The sequence below is a fragment of the Hyperolius riggenbachi genome, chromosome 5 (genome assembly GCF_040937935.1).
Source record: "Hyperolius riggenbachi isolate aHypRig1 chromosome 5, aHypRig1.pri, whole genome shotgun sequence".
Taxonomy (NCBI): Eukaryota; Metazoa; Chordata; class Amphibia; order Anura; family Hyperoliidae; genus Hyperolius; species Hyperolius riggenbachi.
The window spans coordinates 408,428,587-408,443,709 of NC_090650.1; the positions used below are offsets into that span (position 1 = coordinate 408,428,587).

General features: G+C 44.3%; 1 protein-coding gene across 2 annotated transcripts in view; it reads right to left on the reverse strand.

Moving 5' to 3' along the window:
• Window positions 1–213: 213 nt before the first annotated feature.
• Window positions 214–15,123, reverse strand: part of RAD21 (RAD21 cohesin complex component) — a 47,690-nt gene continuing 32,780 nt past the window's right edge. For both annotated transcript variants that reach the window (XM_068237948.1, XM_068237947.1), the window contains exons 9-14: window positions 13,716–13,939; window positions 11,235–11,382; window positions 7,849–8,015; window positions 7,588–7,728; window positions 5,575–5,658; window positions 214–3,297 (exon numbers count right to left, since the gene is read on the reverse strand). In XM_068237948.1, coding sequence (XP_068094049.1) covers window positions 3,106–3,297; window positions 5,575–5,658; window positions 7,588–7,728; window positions 7,849–8,015; window positions 11,235–11,382; window positions 13,716–13,939 — 956 coding nt within the window. In that variant the 3' untranslated portion in view covers window positions 214–3,105. The remainder of the gene's footprint in view (window positions 3,298–5,574; window positions 5,659–7,587; window positions 7,729–7,848; window positions 8,016–11,234; window positions 11,383–13,715; window positions 13,940–15,123) is intronic.

Genomic DNA, 15,123 nt, shown 5'->3' on the forward strand with positions numbered 1-15,123 from the left:
TACTACTACAAAAAGTAGAAGAAAAGCCAATGTAAAAAATAAACCGAAAAACAAAACAAAAACAAAAAGAGAGGCAACAGATACATGATTAGCAGGCCGCAGTTTCTTGAAATTTTCATGCCATGAACCAGCGGTACAAGAGATCGCAGATTTAGACTTAATTTATAGGATGTAGTTCTTCAACACCAGCATTGGTTTATTATTGACCGGTTAAACAAGACTACCACGACGGCATGCAAGCACATGACACACTGTTAAAGGGCACTCATTCTAGGTCACATGACACTTGCACTTCTGCTGACATAGCGCTACTAGTTTGTTCTGTTATGGTCAGTTGCCATTATCGCCTCAGTCCTCAACATAACCGAGTAAAAAACAACTATTGAAAATATAAATCACACAAACAGGAAACTCGAGCGCTACAACGATGATGAGGACAAGATGAAACCCTCAAACAAGATTGTAAATATCAATGTAGGCCAGATTTTCATACATTATTTAACAGTTGGAACTTCTTGTAACAAATAAACGGTGCTGAAATGATGGCAGTTCCAAGGTTTCCACTCCTCGTAAACCGATCCCATGGCAAAGCGCTGAGAATGGACACAAGCCGTGATTTGACAAGGAGAAATATCATTTTGCATCTAAAAATTTTACCTGCAGTGTCTGACGTCGGAAGGAATAAACCTGATCAGTCCACCCAAAGCACACACACGTGAAGTGCCAAATCCTCACATTGCTAAAGGCTTTTAAACCATTCCACTACAAACATTGGAAACTTAGGGTGGGAGAGGCAGAGGGGATTATTTTGAAGCTCCACTTGACTGGTTAAGAACAGGAAAAGGTTTCATGTACATGTTCAAACTTTATACAGCCAAAAATATCCCTATGTCAAATCTGAAAAGTGTGCAGCCACCCGCCCCTAATCATTGTTCATTATCCCAGATGGGAAGGGGTGGGTGGGTCAGCAAAACCATCCTCGACCAGTACTAAAGTTCTCCACCGCAGCTCACTCCTGCTCACCCCCCCCCCCCCCCAGCACAGAACATGGGTACAGGCAATTACAGGTCTGTACTAAGCTTAATATTAGTCAAAGCAAAGTCTCCAGACTTGGAGGCTCTGCTCTCTATGTAGTCTATGCCGCACAACAATAAAAACGCCTCAAACTTGACTAGCTTACCACTCAAAAGAAGAGTGGAGTTCAAAACGAACCTCAGATTTTCAATTATAAAATTTAAAATTTTCCCAATTTGGCCTAAAGAATTTTTTTCCCCTTGGGGGTCTAGAAGACTTCTATTCAAACTGTATGTATTTTATTCCCTCTTCCAGCACAAGTGCTCTAATCTTGAAACTGGACAAGCAAGGTACCGTGTTTTCCCGAAAATAAGACACGGTCATATTAATTTTTCCTTAAAAATATGTGCTAGGGCTTATTTTCGGAGAGGTCTTATATTTTGTGGTGGTAGCCAGATCCCAATTTAGAATTTAGCTAGATCTCCCCCAGTATATAGCCATAAACCCCTAGTATGCAGCCAGTGTTTATAGGCACATCCCCCATTCCCTTCCCTTCACCACAGACACCTCTCTCTGTGCTAATCAAGGCTATGCTTAAAAAGTAGGTCAACTGACTCAGCTTAGACATCCAGTACAATCAGGACCTAAAACCACAGTAAGCTTCTGACTCCTGAGTGTTGCGCTGCTGCCGTCAATTTACCTCCTGTGCTGCTGGCCCCCTCCTCCAGAAAGTCGGATCCCCCTCAGTTTTCGCTGTGCAAAATTCAAATATCAGATCAGCGGGGAAAGGCAGCTAAGCTTTTACAGTATCAACACCGCAGTATACAGGAAGTGATCTCTGTTTACTTCCTGTATACATCAGCGCTGTTATTATACAACTTTAGCTGCCTTTCCCCGCTGATCTAAGATCTGCATTAGGCACAGCGTAAGCCGGAGGGCGATCCGATTTGCTGGAGGAGGGGGGCCAGTAGCAGGGAGGTAAATCAGAAGCAGCGGCGGTGCGGCATCACGGGAGGGGGGGGGGGGGGTCGTGGTGGCGTAGCTAGGCCTTATTTTCGGGGAATGTCTTATATTTGAAGCATACTTGAAGTATAAGACATGTCTTATTTCCGGGGGATGTCTTAGGAAAAGAGCACGGGCCACTTGGCAACATATGGCAATGTGGGTGGAGCAAAGTGCCACTAGGATAGCCATACAGACCTGACACGAGACCACCACTAGACTCGACATTTAAATCATGGTGTCCTCATCTTGGGCATTTTCTTGATTCACTTCCAGCCTTCTACTGGTCCATCTACTCCCTCACATATAGACTTCTATCGGAATTTGTCAACAATTGCAGGAAGGCACAAACCAGAACTGCAGGAGGAGAGTATCTTGAAGCTGCTGGAGACCAGGACACCATTATTTCTACGGAACGCATCCAGCGAGGGTCTCCAGTCAGAAGAGCATAGCTAAAACATCCACTCCGTTGTATGGATTACGGACTGCGGTTTACCCGTGGTACAAAGACTGCATATCTTCTGGGTGATATTGGACCGGTGGGAGAAGTTAGGAACCTGTGGTGGAGAGCTCCATGCTTTTGTGGGATTCATCCTCAAAGCGTTTACCTCAGAAGGTGAAATAAAAAAATCCTTTGGGTGGACTGATCCGATTACGAAGGCCTGTACTGGTGGAACTAAGCAAAGTGCTGAATTGTGGCCACGCCCATAAACTACGAGACAACTGTAAAATCCTTAATCAATACTGCACATACCTGTCAGATTATCGTATCCTAAAATCTGAAATCCAGAGAAGGTTGTAATGACTTGGCTTAGCCAAAAAACAAAAAAAAGACATTCACCCACCCCTCTCAAATCCACATTGATAACCCATAAAAATATAGAAGTTACATTAAAAGAAAAATAAAAAAGGGGGGAGGGGGGAAACTGTACATTATTAAAATAACCATGCCCGATAAGAAGCCAGAGAGGAGAGGATGACCGGCATGACGTGTCTGACCAGCGCAGGGTCAAGGGGGAAGCCTCTGCCATGCGAGCTCCAGCAGTGGGACATGTGAGGTCACTTGCTTTGGCCAAGGGGAGAAGCAAGTCAGACCACGTGAAATCTGGGGCCTGGCGTGGCGATGATGTCGCTGTAGGGCTCCTCCTGGGTCAGCTCGATAGCCTGCTGCTTTTTAAGGACCAGAAAACTGTAGAATTTGGCCGCGGCCTGTTTGCGGTTCGTGTTCCGACACAGGTCAAGCAGGCTGATGGACTCTGCTCCTGTTCTGGCCAGGACTCTCTGTGGAAGACGGGAAGGAGAGATGTCAGGTAAACACTCTTTACAACCACAGTCAGCCATAAACCGCATTTAGGTTTTTACATACAAACCTCAGGTTTTTTTTTCTAGTGCAAATATGAGACGAGCATTTTAAATTATTATGATGATGCATTTATATAGCACTGACATCATACAATGGCATAGAATGCTGGGTATACTTTGTAAGTTGAAAAATACAAGTAAACTAAGAAATGCTACACTTCAGTACCTGGTAATTCCCCAGGAAAAGATCAACAGTTCTGCTATGGCAAAACATTTAGACACTAATGGTTGGGGGGGGGGGGGGGGGGGGGGGGGGGTTTCCCTTTCCTGTCCATATACAGTATATACCCAGGGCATGATACAAGCGGAAGTATATATGACATTTACTAGGACAATTTTTATGCCTAGATTTCTACTTTAGCATTTACCTTACTAAGGAAGGCACATCTTCCCTATACCATCCTATTTTTGAATGCGGATGACTTTTGCTTGTATGACACGCTTCAAAAGATACGGCAGCGCAGTGGTTAGTGGATAGCACTCTGATAGATGGGACACTACTGCAATGCGAGTACAGAGATCCACAAACTACATATCTCCAGGCATGCACTAAGGCGCGTGCCTACGCCAGGGAAATGAAACCGCTGCACTGTGCAGAAGATGGCAACCTCCATATGGAGGAGAGGCCACAGGAGCAGCCCCCTCTAGGTAAGTAATGCTGTTCACTCCCCCCCCCCCCCCCCCCCCCACGGGGAGTCATTAAAAAAACAAAAAAATAAAACACATTTAATTCAAGGTGCTCAGTTCACTTTAACCTGGCGTTCTCACCAGGGTGGCTGCGTAGCAGTATTTTTTTGCAATTTTTTTAATCATGTAGCTAGCTACATGATTCTCTCTCCTCCCCCCCCCCCCCCTGCGGAATCCCTCCCACCCCTCCGATCGCCGCCGGCGATCAAGCCCATCTGGAAATCCCATTCTGAACGGGATTTCCTTTAGGGCTTCCCCCGTCGCCATGGCGACCAACGGAATGACGACGACGACGTGACGTCACAGGGAGTCCCGATCCACCCCTCAGCGCTGCTTGGCACTGATTGGCCAGGCTGCGCACGGGGTCTCGGGGGCCCTGTTATGCAGCGGGTAGCGGCGCATCGGCAGCGATCGTCCCCAACACGCAGCTAACAAAGTGCGGTGCTCTGCGGCGGTTATGGACGAGCTGAGCTCGTCCATACCGCCAAGGAGGTTAAGAACGCTGGTTGAGGAAGTCTGCTCTGCACATATTAAAACAAACTGAATGCTGCAGAATGCCCAGGGCTCTGGGAAAACGTGTCTAGATTTATGCCTTAAAGGGAAAATAAACCAATGAGAATTATATTTATCATCCTAAGAAGGACTATTTTTAAGTATCCTAGAGTTTTGAGATTTAAACATTTACAAAGCAGGTTGAATGTTTTACAATCTCTAATCAGTGGCAGCCGATTAAGTGTCCCAGAGTTAGAAAAAAGGTCAATAGTTCATTTATGTTATATCTCCCTACCCTCAGAAGTTGTATCCTGCCAGGAAAACATTTATGGCTGTAATTCGCTTATCAGTGATGTTTACTATCATCCTGACAAGCTACAGACAAGACAGAAGATGTCACTTCCATGCCTAGAAATTAACTCTTACAGGCAGCAAAAGTCTGGTCATTAATGTTTTGGACTGTACATACACGTTTATCTCATCAGGTCACATATTGCCTCGGGTACACTATGCTTTTTTATAGAAGACAATGGAATAGTAGCCCCAGGGCAGACTGATTCATAGTATACACACTCCAGTGTGGTCAATCCACATTTATTCGACAAAACGTGACATTATGCCATTCAGTACCAACGAGTCGTTTCGGGGCCACGGAGGGTCCCCTTTGTCAAGGCATTAAGCAGAATGGTTACCAATCTGCTTATTGTCTTGACAAAGGGGACCCTCCATGGCCCCGAAACGACTCGGTGCTGAATGGCATAATGTCAGGTCTTGTCGAATATATGAGGATTGACCACACTGGAGTGTGCGGACCTTTTTTGAATTTTTGATACTTTTATGGTCTTGGTCCTGCACCCCTACTATTGGTGTGCGACTCTTCGTATGTACGTGATTCATAGTATAGTGCATTAAACACTGTGCGCCAGTAGCTCTCCCTGAGCAAGTGCCAGAGGAGTTCTCATGACGCCAGCATAGGAGGCTGCATTCCAGCCCCTGACGTGGGAAATGACGCCGTACCTGAAGGCCGTGCAGCATCTGCTGAGTGCGCTTGTTCCACCGTCTCTCCTCTTGGTCCTGCTCGGTCCCCGTTCCATCCTCCTCCTGCAACAACAATAACATCGCTTAGAGAAAACAGCTGCAAGCCCTGATTAATATTCATAGAATAACAAGTGAAGGGGAAAATGAATTCATATTTCTCAATATCCCCAGCTCTCGCGCTGAACTACCTGCTCGTCTGATATGCAGCAAACAAGTCTCCTGTCTCCGCTGAGAAAATATTTAGCAAAGCACATTTTTTTATTGAGATGTTAAAATCGCAGATGTTTTCCGCTGGCCCCGCGCGGGAGATTACGGCGTGCCATTGTGTCGTTTCAGGAAAGTGAAACAGACGCACGCCGCTCCGCTGCCAAGCTGCCAGCCATGTTGTGTATGGTTAAGCAGCAATTTGCAGCAGGAGCCAAAACTATGCGCAATATGGCAGGCTGAGGGCAAACAGCAAACAAAGCAAAACAAGTGTACTAATAAAAAGTAATTAACAGGAAAACAATAGCGCAAAAGTTACAAAACAATGCTCATTCCTGCCTCCAGCCAAGATAAAGAGTACCTCTACCCATCTCTTAGAATGTGTGCTGGCATTAAAGTACACCTGTAATAAATACAAAAAAAAAAATCCTTTGGTCCCCCAGGAAAGCCTCTGAATTCCAATGAGCCTTCCCCCAACCTCTTCAGTCTCAGGGATCCTGCACTGACAACCCTAAACATCGCGAGGCAGTATTTATAATCTCCTGTGCAGTAAAAGCTTCCCCTGAGCTCCATTGGGTCTACTCTTCTGTGCAGGCGACTGGCGTCTGTGCAGTAGAGCTGACCCTGTTTGGGCACGGCTATTTCTGCCGGAGCGCAAGTGGAAGCTTGTACTGCTCCTGCTGCCAGCACTGGATCGCCGAAAATGGGGAAACCTCATTAGTATCCAGAGGCTTATCCCTCCCGAAGTACTACTACCCCCAAACCTCCCCCCCCCCCGGCACTTTTTTCATTACAGGTTCACTTTACAGTGGACCTAATTCTGCATCGATTTGGACAGTACCTGCTCACAAAAATCACGGGGATTTGGGGTGTTAAAGAGAAAAAAAAATAGTATGGTATTCTACTTCACAAGCAGTTTGCAATTAGCAAAGGAGCCACAATCTTGCAGGTGATATCAGCACTTATCAACTTTAAAGAGGAATGCCAGTAAAAATAACGAACAAAATTGCTTAATTTTTACAAAAATTATGTATAAATTATTATTATTTATTTATAAAGCGCCAACATATTCCGTGGCGCTGTACAATGTAAGAAAACAAACTAGGAATACATAATGATACAGACAATGATTTAGTCAGTGTTTGCCCACTGTAAAATCTTTCCTCTCCCTGAATTGCATTGGTGACATTTTTACTGCTGGAAGGTGAGGTCAGTGAAAGTAGCTGCTGCTTGCTTTTATTTCCCACAATGCAACAAAGCTCCCATAGTCAGCACCATGGTCCTGACATCACACTGTGGGAGGGGTTTCAATACCATCAGCCATACAGAGCTCACTGATAATGCGTTTGAGAAAAGGAAAAGATTTCTCATGGGAAAGGGGGGTATCAGCTACTGACTGGGATGAAGTTCAGTCCTTGGTTACAGTTTCTATTTAAGTCTCCTGGTGCTGCTGTGAAGTCATCCACTCAGCAGAAAGAGCCAAGCGTCAGGGAGAATCAAGTTTGCAATCCCTGCCTAGTCTGTACAATATTCCCAAAAATAAGTTTTCGATACACCCAAAGGTGAACATGACAAGACCATTAAAGCGGATTGGCTCCTAACATCAGAACAGGATCTTGTTAAACCTTGTCCTTGGGCAAGACTTCCTAACACTGCATTGTAGCCCCTTAAGCACGCCCTTAGTGGCTGCAGCTCTTGATCGCTTTTAGTCCAACCAGAAAAAAGCGCTATACCAATGTTAGGATTATTAAGTATTGGTAGCCAGGCATATATGAAGTAAAGGATTACCTCCTCCTCCTCTTCATCCTCCTTCTCTTTGTCCTTCTCGGGGATAAGGTTAAGCTCTGGGATCAGTTCGCTTAGAGTCTGTGGCTCCTCTGGTGGAAGCTCTACGGGTGGCAGATCTATCTGGGGCTCAGGCTCTGGTTGCTGAAAAGAGAATGGCGAATAGAGGTCATGTCTCAAGAATCTAACTCAGAGGGGGAAAAAAAAAAAAAACACTGAAAAACTGAATTGCCCTTCTGCAAATTAAAGACTATGGATACGTACAGGAATCAATGGCTCTGGCTCCATCTGTTGGGCATCCCGTTTCAGGCCTTGCTGCTCCTGCGGCTGCTGGGGAGGTGGTGGTGGCATTATCGTCTCATCCAGCTGAGACCTGCTTCCTTCCATCAAGGTCTCCTGCAGTCTACTGGCCTCTTCCAGGATGGGCTGGTCTGAATGGTACAAGAGAAGTCTAATGAATGCCAGGTTTCAAGCTGATCCATCATAACTGCACCAAATATCAGCATTATAGAGGAGATAGGGTGGCAGCAGACAGTCAACAATTTACTAACATTTTCCTGGAGCTCAAAAACGATCCAGCAAACCTGGACTGGGTTTTTCAAGCGATTAGTAGAACAGTGGGGTATCTGCTAACCAGCACAGGCAGGGATTGCCTGATGAGAGAGATGTGTAATTTCTGGTTGCTTGAGAACTCAACCAGGGCCTCAATGTAACACTAACCTCCCCTCACAGAGCTAATGAAGAGCAGTGCGCAGAGGAAATCACTTACCAGCGCTCCAGTCCTCTTAACCACTTAATGACATGTTGACTTATAAAAATGTCCTGCTAGAGCCTCCGAATGCCTCCAGGACGTTTTTATAAGTAAGATAGTGCTGCTGCCAATGTGTGTGCACACGCGCACCCCCGCACGTGCATTCCCGTGCATGTGCAAAAAAAAAAAAAAAAAAAAAAAAAAAAAAAAAATACACCTGTATTCCCAAATATGTTGTCACTATACTTTGTACTAGGGACATAATTCAAATATTGTGATAACCAGGACAAATAAGCAGATACAATGTGTGGGTTTTATGCACAGTAGCAGTGTTTATATTAAAACTATAGGGGATGAAATTGTGTAGTTTTCCCTTGTTTTTCCCTTTAAAATGCATAGAAAATAAATTCCTGAAAACAAATAACCCCAAAAAGCACAATTGGTGGTAAAAAAAAAAAAAAAGGATATGGATCATTGCATTGTGATTAGTAGTGATTAAGCTATTGGCAAATGAAAGGGATGGGCACTGAAAGGTGAAAATTGCCCTTGTCTGTTAGGGTAAAACCGCCTTTGGGGTGAAATGGTTAACTTCTACAGCTGCTTTGCTGCATCCAGTCTGTACAGCCCCGATGCATGCATATTACCCGATGTGGGTCAGGTGACACATCGGAGGCTGCAGCAGGTAGCTGCTGGGAGTGATGAGAATCGGCTCCTGGAGTGTGTAAGTGGTTCCCACTTTGCGCTGCTCTGCAAAATGATGGAGGTACTACCCCATGACTACCGCCAATAGCAGGTAAGTTGAGACACATTGTGAAGCCTGCAGACACCTTGTGCTCCATATTGAAGACGGTAACTGTCACCAAAAAAACATTTCAAAGCTTAGTTCATACACAGGACAGTACACTGTATTGCAACAATCCAAAATCTTTAAAGGAACTTTGTTGCAAAAATCTTAAAATGTAAAATATATGTAAACACATACAATTAAGAAGTACATTTCTTCCAGAGTAAAATGAGCCATAAATGACATTTCTCCTATGTTGCTGTCACTTACAGTAGGTAGTAGAAATCTGACAGAACCAAGGTTTTGGACTAGCACATCTCCTCATGGGGGGTTCACAGGGATTTATTTTCAAAATGCACATAGTGAATGGCAGTTGCTCCATCCAACTGCCAAAACAGGGTACAGTGAGCAGGGAGGCTGCCCAGCATCTTTATATAAATATTTTTCAGAGAATTCTTTATAAAGAATAAAGGCCATGCTGAGAATCCCCTATGGAGAGATGGACTAGCCCAAAACCTGTCAGATTTCTACTACTTACTGTAAGTGACAGCAACATAGGAGATGTAATTTATGGCTCATTTTACTCAGGAAGAAACGTACTTAATTGTATGGCTGTGTTCTCCCCAGGCTGTTTTATCCGGGTGCTTCACCCGGCTAGTTTTGGCAAGTGACCAGCTGTTATCAGGTGATCCTCCTATGCTGAGTTGCGCACCGAAACACCAGCCCTGCATTCTCTTATCTTGCCCCACCCGGCTACTTTTTCATGCCACCTGGCTACATTTTTAAGCCACCCGGCTGGAAAAAAAATTCTGGGGAAAACACTGTATGGGTTTTAAATTTTAAAATTTTCGGGACAGTTCCTCTTTAAAAGAAAAACAAATTCACATTGTGGGTCCGTGCACACTGCACCCTTCTGCATTAAAAGACACTGTTGCACAATAGTAAAGTGCCAAGTGCTAAGAAAGTCACCAGACTGTAGTTCAGAGAATGCCGTTCTCCTTCCTAAGTGAGTTTGTTTTATTTCAAGGATTTTGAGTTGTTGCAATAAAGTGTACCCTCTGTGTATGAACTAAGTAAGCCCTGACTCCTGCATAGGTTTCTTGGCAATGGTCACTGTCTCCAATATTGAGCACAAGATGCATGCAATAGAGAGCCCTGAGGATTATCTTATCTATGACATACTGTTCCACAGTGGATTGGAAAACCTCTGGCAGCTGACTGTTAATCTCCTGAGCGTTGCGGACAAGCTCAGCTCGTCCAGTAACGCCGAGGAGGATTGCTCAGGCCCTGGTGGGCCGATTTGAATAATTTTTATTGATCGCCGCCAGGCTTCGCTATGGGGTGGATCCTGTGACGGTTAATGCATCTGCGCTTATATTACATTCTACATACTACCGGGTTAGTTGGGACTGCCGGTTGGTAAGAGTCCCGGATAAATCGGTACTCTAAAGTACATGGTAGGAATGTGCAAACCTCAGTGACCACAGCTTACAACTTAGCAGCTGTAAACTGGAACTTCATGCCAGCCGCCAGTGAGCTGGGCGCAGGGAGAAGCCGAATAACAGCTCCTGCTAAAATTCCTGACGGAGTTAAATACTATTGCCCCCCACCCCCCTCTGGGGCAGGGTTGTATAGCCTTGCCTATGGACATCTGTCCACAGGCAAGGCAATACAACCCTGTGATTATGCTGTTCCCCTAGTGAAAGTGTGATAAGCATGCTTTAACTGTGGGGTGTTTGCAGCCCACCAAAATGACCCAGGTGCGGTTTGCAAACATTTCTTAATAAGCAGAAGAGTTTCAAGAAATCCAAGACAATTTGCAGATGATAAAGTGATGAAAGCATTACAGTACAGTTGTGCAGCTGTAGAGAACGGGGGTAGGTGATTATATAAAACATGCAGCTAAGCAGAGTACTGAAAAAGGACGGGAGTGAGATATAGCTCTAACCAGATCTACAACCAAGTGCATTACAGGTGGATGGGGAACAGTGTGGTGATCAGAGCTGTAGTTGTGAGCAGAACGTAGTGGATGGGGTACAGAGGTCTGATGAAGGCTGCAGTACAGCGTGGATTAGAAACAGGTGACTTGTATGCCATGTATGGCTGATCACTGACCAATCACATCCTGCTGCCTCATCTCTTCTCTTGGAACATCTGGATTCTCAAACTCCTTCAGGAATTCATCCAAATTATCAGCTTCTCCTCCTTTCCTTCTCTTCCTGAGCTCATCAGGGACCACAGGTGTCAGGCAGCGTGTGAACAGCTATGGAGAGAAGATACAGTTACAGGAAAATTCCACATAAGATTCGACCCAACCTATTCCTCCACTACACACCCAAATTGAAATTTCAAAAGCAGCTATCATAAGCAGAGTATTGTAATGTTCAGAGTCTTCATTGTCCTATTACTTATAGAGTGAAGTATTTGCTGCCTCTGACGGCCATTTGTCCTGTTACTGGATAATCATTCTACATTTCAGCTCAGCCTCAGGCCAGGAGACCAGGGAGGATCAATGAGATGCAAATAATTAGAGTTTATGCATAGTTATACAAATGTGTATGGCTCCAAAACGAACCAGTCTGCCAAGGTGGAATTTGATCGGATCATTTTCAAGATGCAGCAACTTTTTTGCATCTCAATGTCCACCCCTATAGGACAACATGTAGGCTCTCTGCTGTGCCGCCTGCCAGGACTGCACCAACATTAACCTATTGCGGACCCACATAGTTGAAATCTACATCCTGTCGGTGGCTGTGCAGCTCTAACAGGACGTAAATTTAAATTATTTGCTGCCGCAAACGCACGCCATCCTCATCGCGGTTCCGTTGCTGCATCCGATCGCTCTGCCTTCTCCATGACAGCTGAGCTTCCACATTCACTCAGCAGCCAATATCATTGGCTCCTGACCCCGTGATTACTGTGAGACAATCACAATAATCACAGGGCTGAATAGGGCACTTTACACTTAAAGTGGACCCAAATTAAAAATACAAGATTTCAGAAATAAAATCTATTTTGTAAATTATAATAATAAATAGAAGCCTTTTTTCAGCTGCATGATGACAAATATAAAATATTTTACATTTATTGGAGGAACCCCTCCCTTCCTTTCATATAGCCGGGACAGAATCCGGCAGTCTGGTGAAGTAGATGGTGTCCAGCAAAGGAGGAATTGCTAATGGCTGCCACCTGTATAACCCTAGTTATGAAAAGAGAAGGGTGAAAAGCATGCACTGAAATGCTCATAGGCTTGAAGGAGTGTTTATCTTTGTATGTGTCAGAGTGATGCAACTAAATATTTTGAATTAAAAAAAGGTTTGGTTTGGGTCCCCTGAAAGGGAACACCGGCTGAGAATCGTACTCTGTTACCGCCGATCGAGCCTCTGCGAAATATTTTTCCAATACTCCTGATCGATCCATTCAACAAATTTCAACAGGAAATCAATAGAGGTGTCAAATATATAACATTGCATTCTTTCCTTCTTTCATTAATTTTTATCTTTTGATTTTCTTTTAGGTCATACTCAAAATTATTGCTGAAATGATGAATAATCAGTTTTTGTATATAGCTTAAAGTGTAATGATGTGAAATTATTCTCATTTATTCCCACGCTGAGAATGACCTAACCAATAGCTGAAATATTTTAGCAAGCACATTAGCTAATACTTGGCAGAAGTCTCCTAGTATGACTCATAGGTTAGAAAGAGAAACTGAAAGCAGATTACATTCCAGAAATTATTTCTGATGAAGTAATTTGCTATGACATACGCGTATGTTATTTAGCAAATGGAGTTAGTTTCATTTTCTGTTTAAAGAGAGGTAACAACAAGACAGAACTCTATGCTGTTTGCTCTGCTACGTTATACGCTCTTAGGAACTGGTATGTATTTCAAGCAATATATTTTGGTGGACATTTTAATGTTAGCAGATATCTGAGCAATAGGCATCTTAATGTAATACTTTTCAAATGTAATTTTTGTATATTCTCTGTACATTATCACAAGACTATTTAGTGATAATTCTCGTCTTCGATTTCTAATTATTTCAATCTGGGATATACTGAAATAAATCTATATGCAAGCTTTCAGTGGCTTAACACCCATTGATATTACCAGTTGGAAGCTGTAACGCTAAATTAGGAGTTGCACTTATCTGTTAGTAATCCTTTATAAACTATAGGAGCTGGCAGATGCGGCAGATTCGCTTCCGATTCAGCGTTATTGAATAGGAGAGGTCAATTGGGCCACACTACTGAGTGATGTATGGGCGGCCCTTATCCATCTCTGCTTATGGGAACGTCTTTGTCTTCCCAGATGCCTGCACACAGCTGGCTGTAGAAATTCAGGCATCTTCAGTAGTGTTTCCTTAGGAGCATTGCCATAAAATGCTACTAAAGTGCTTGTTGGAAGTGCAAAGCTTTTTATGTGGCTAAACACGAATCTACATCAGGCAGAGCTGCAGCACTTCCAGCCACAGTTTCAGTAGATGGAGGAAAGGCGGATGCAATAAGTCTGCCAATGTCTTTGCATTGTACAGAGATGGCTGGAGGGACTGAAGCACTGCCCCGTCTGCCCATCATGGCGGACTGCTCTTACCTTCAGGAGTCGGGGGTTCCACAGAGGCTGAGCAGGCAGAGAGAAGAGTTTCTCCACACCGCCGGTCTCTTTCCACATCATCAGCTTCTTGGTGGGAGGAGCCAAATCCAGGGTTGTGACAATATCAGAATAATCGCTCAGCTGGGCGCGGATGGTTTTGCTGTCCAATTCCTTCACGCTGTCCACAATCAGTTTCCTCTTCCTCTTGGCCTTGGTTTCCTTGACTAAAGATATAGGTGTATAAAGAGTGTTAACAAGCCCAGCAGAAAGCTAATTCATATGGACGGACGAACTGCGCAAGGTATGCGCTTCAGCTGTCCAGCAACTGCTTATGTACTGCAGCATAAAATGGCGGCATATAAGAGACTATGGACATTGATGTCAGATGGCAGCAGCTGCCAGAAAACAACGTAATCACCACGTGGTTCAAAATCATATCGGTTGAAACTTTCCTAAGCCCGCCAGACTTTGTTAAAGCGGATCCGAGATGAAAAACTAACTATAACAAATAACTTGTCTATATATCTTATCTAAAGTTTACACAGCATATCTAGCTGCAGACAGCTTCAACAATGTATGATTATTTATTCCTGTGATACAATGAGGGTAGCCATGTTCTGTTTTTCACAGGTTGAGGGCTGGGGATGCTATCAGCTTGCCTGTGTGTAAATTCAGTCCCCTCTCCTCCTCCCCTCTGCCTCTGAAATCAACGGCTAGTAACCTCCTCCTCCTGCCCAGACTGAGCTCCCATAAGCCCTTGCTACAGTGCCAAGGCACAAAAGGAGCTGTGGGCCGGGCTTGTTTAGTTTATCGGGAATTAGAGTACTAAAAAAAAACAAAAAAGTATTTGGCTTGAGGAATGCCCTATAAACTATATGAAAGGAACGCAATTATGCAATGAGTAAAAGTTTATCTCGGATCCAGTTTAAATCTTTCTAGTTATTTTCAAAAGCATGTACCGACTTTCCAGCGCCTCTATTTCACTCCAGTCCCTGCACCTCCTTCAGACTCCTCATCTAAAGAAGCTAGCAGTGCCTCCCTCTGACCTGATCATCCATGAGGCAAAGGGTTAAACTGAAGAATCTCGCTTCAGGTTAGATACTTAACCACGAAGAGGGAATGTTCTGGATACCATAGATCAGGGGTATCACACTCAAATGCAAAGTGGGCCAAAGTCGAACACTGGTCGTAGGCCAACCTCGATGTCTAGTGGCCACCTCCCTCCCTTATAAAAAGTTCCCTAGTGTATAATGATACCCCCAACCTTTCTCCCTGATAGTTATCTGGTGTCCAATGCACCCCTCACACTCTATAAAATACCTTGGTGACTTATGTACCCATCCCTCCCCTATAAAGTTCCCTGGTGGCTAGTGTCCCCCCCTCCACACACCCCTTGACAGTTCCCTGG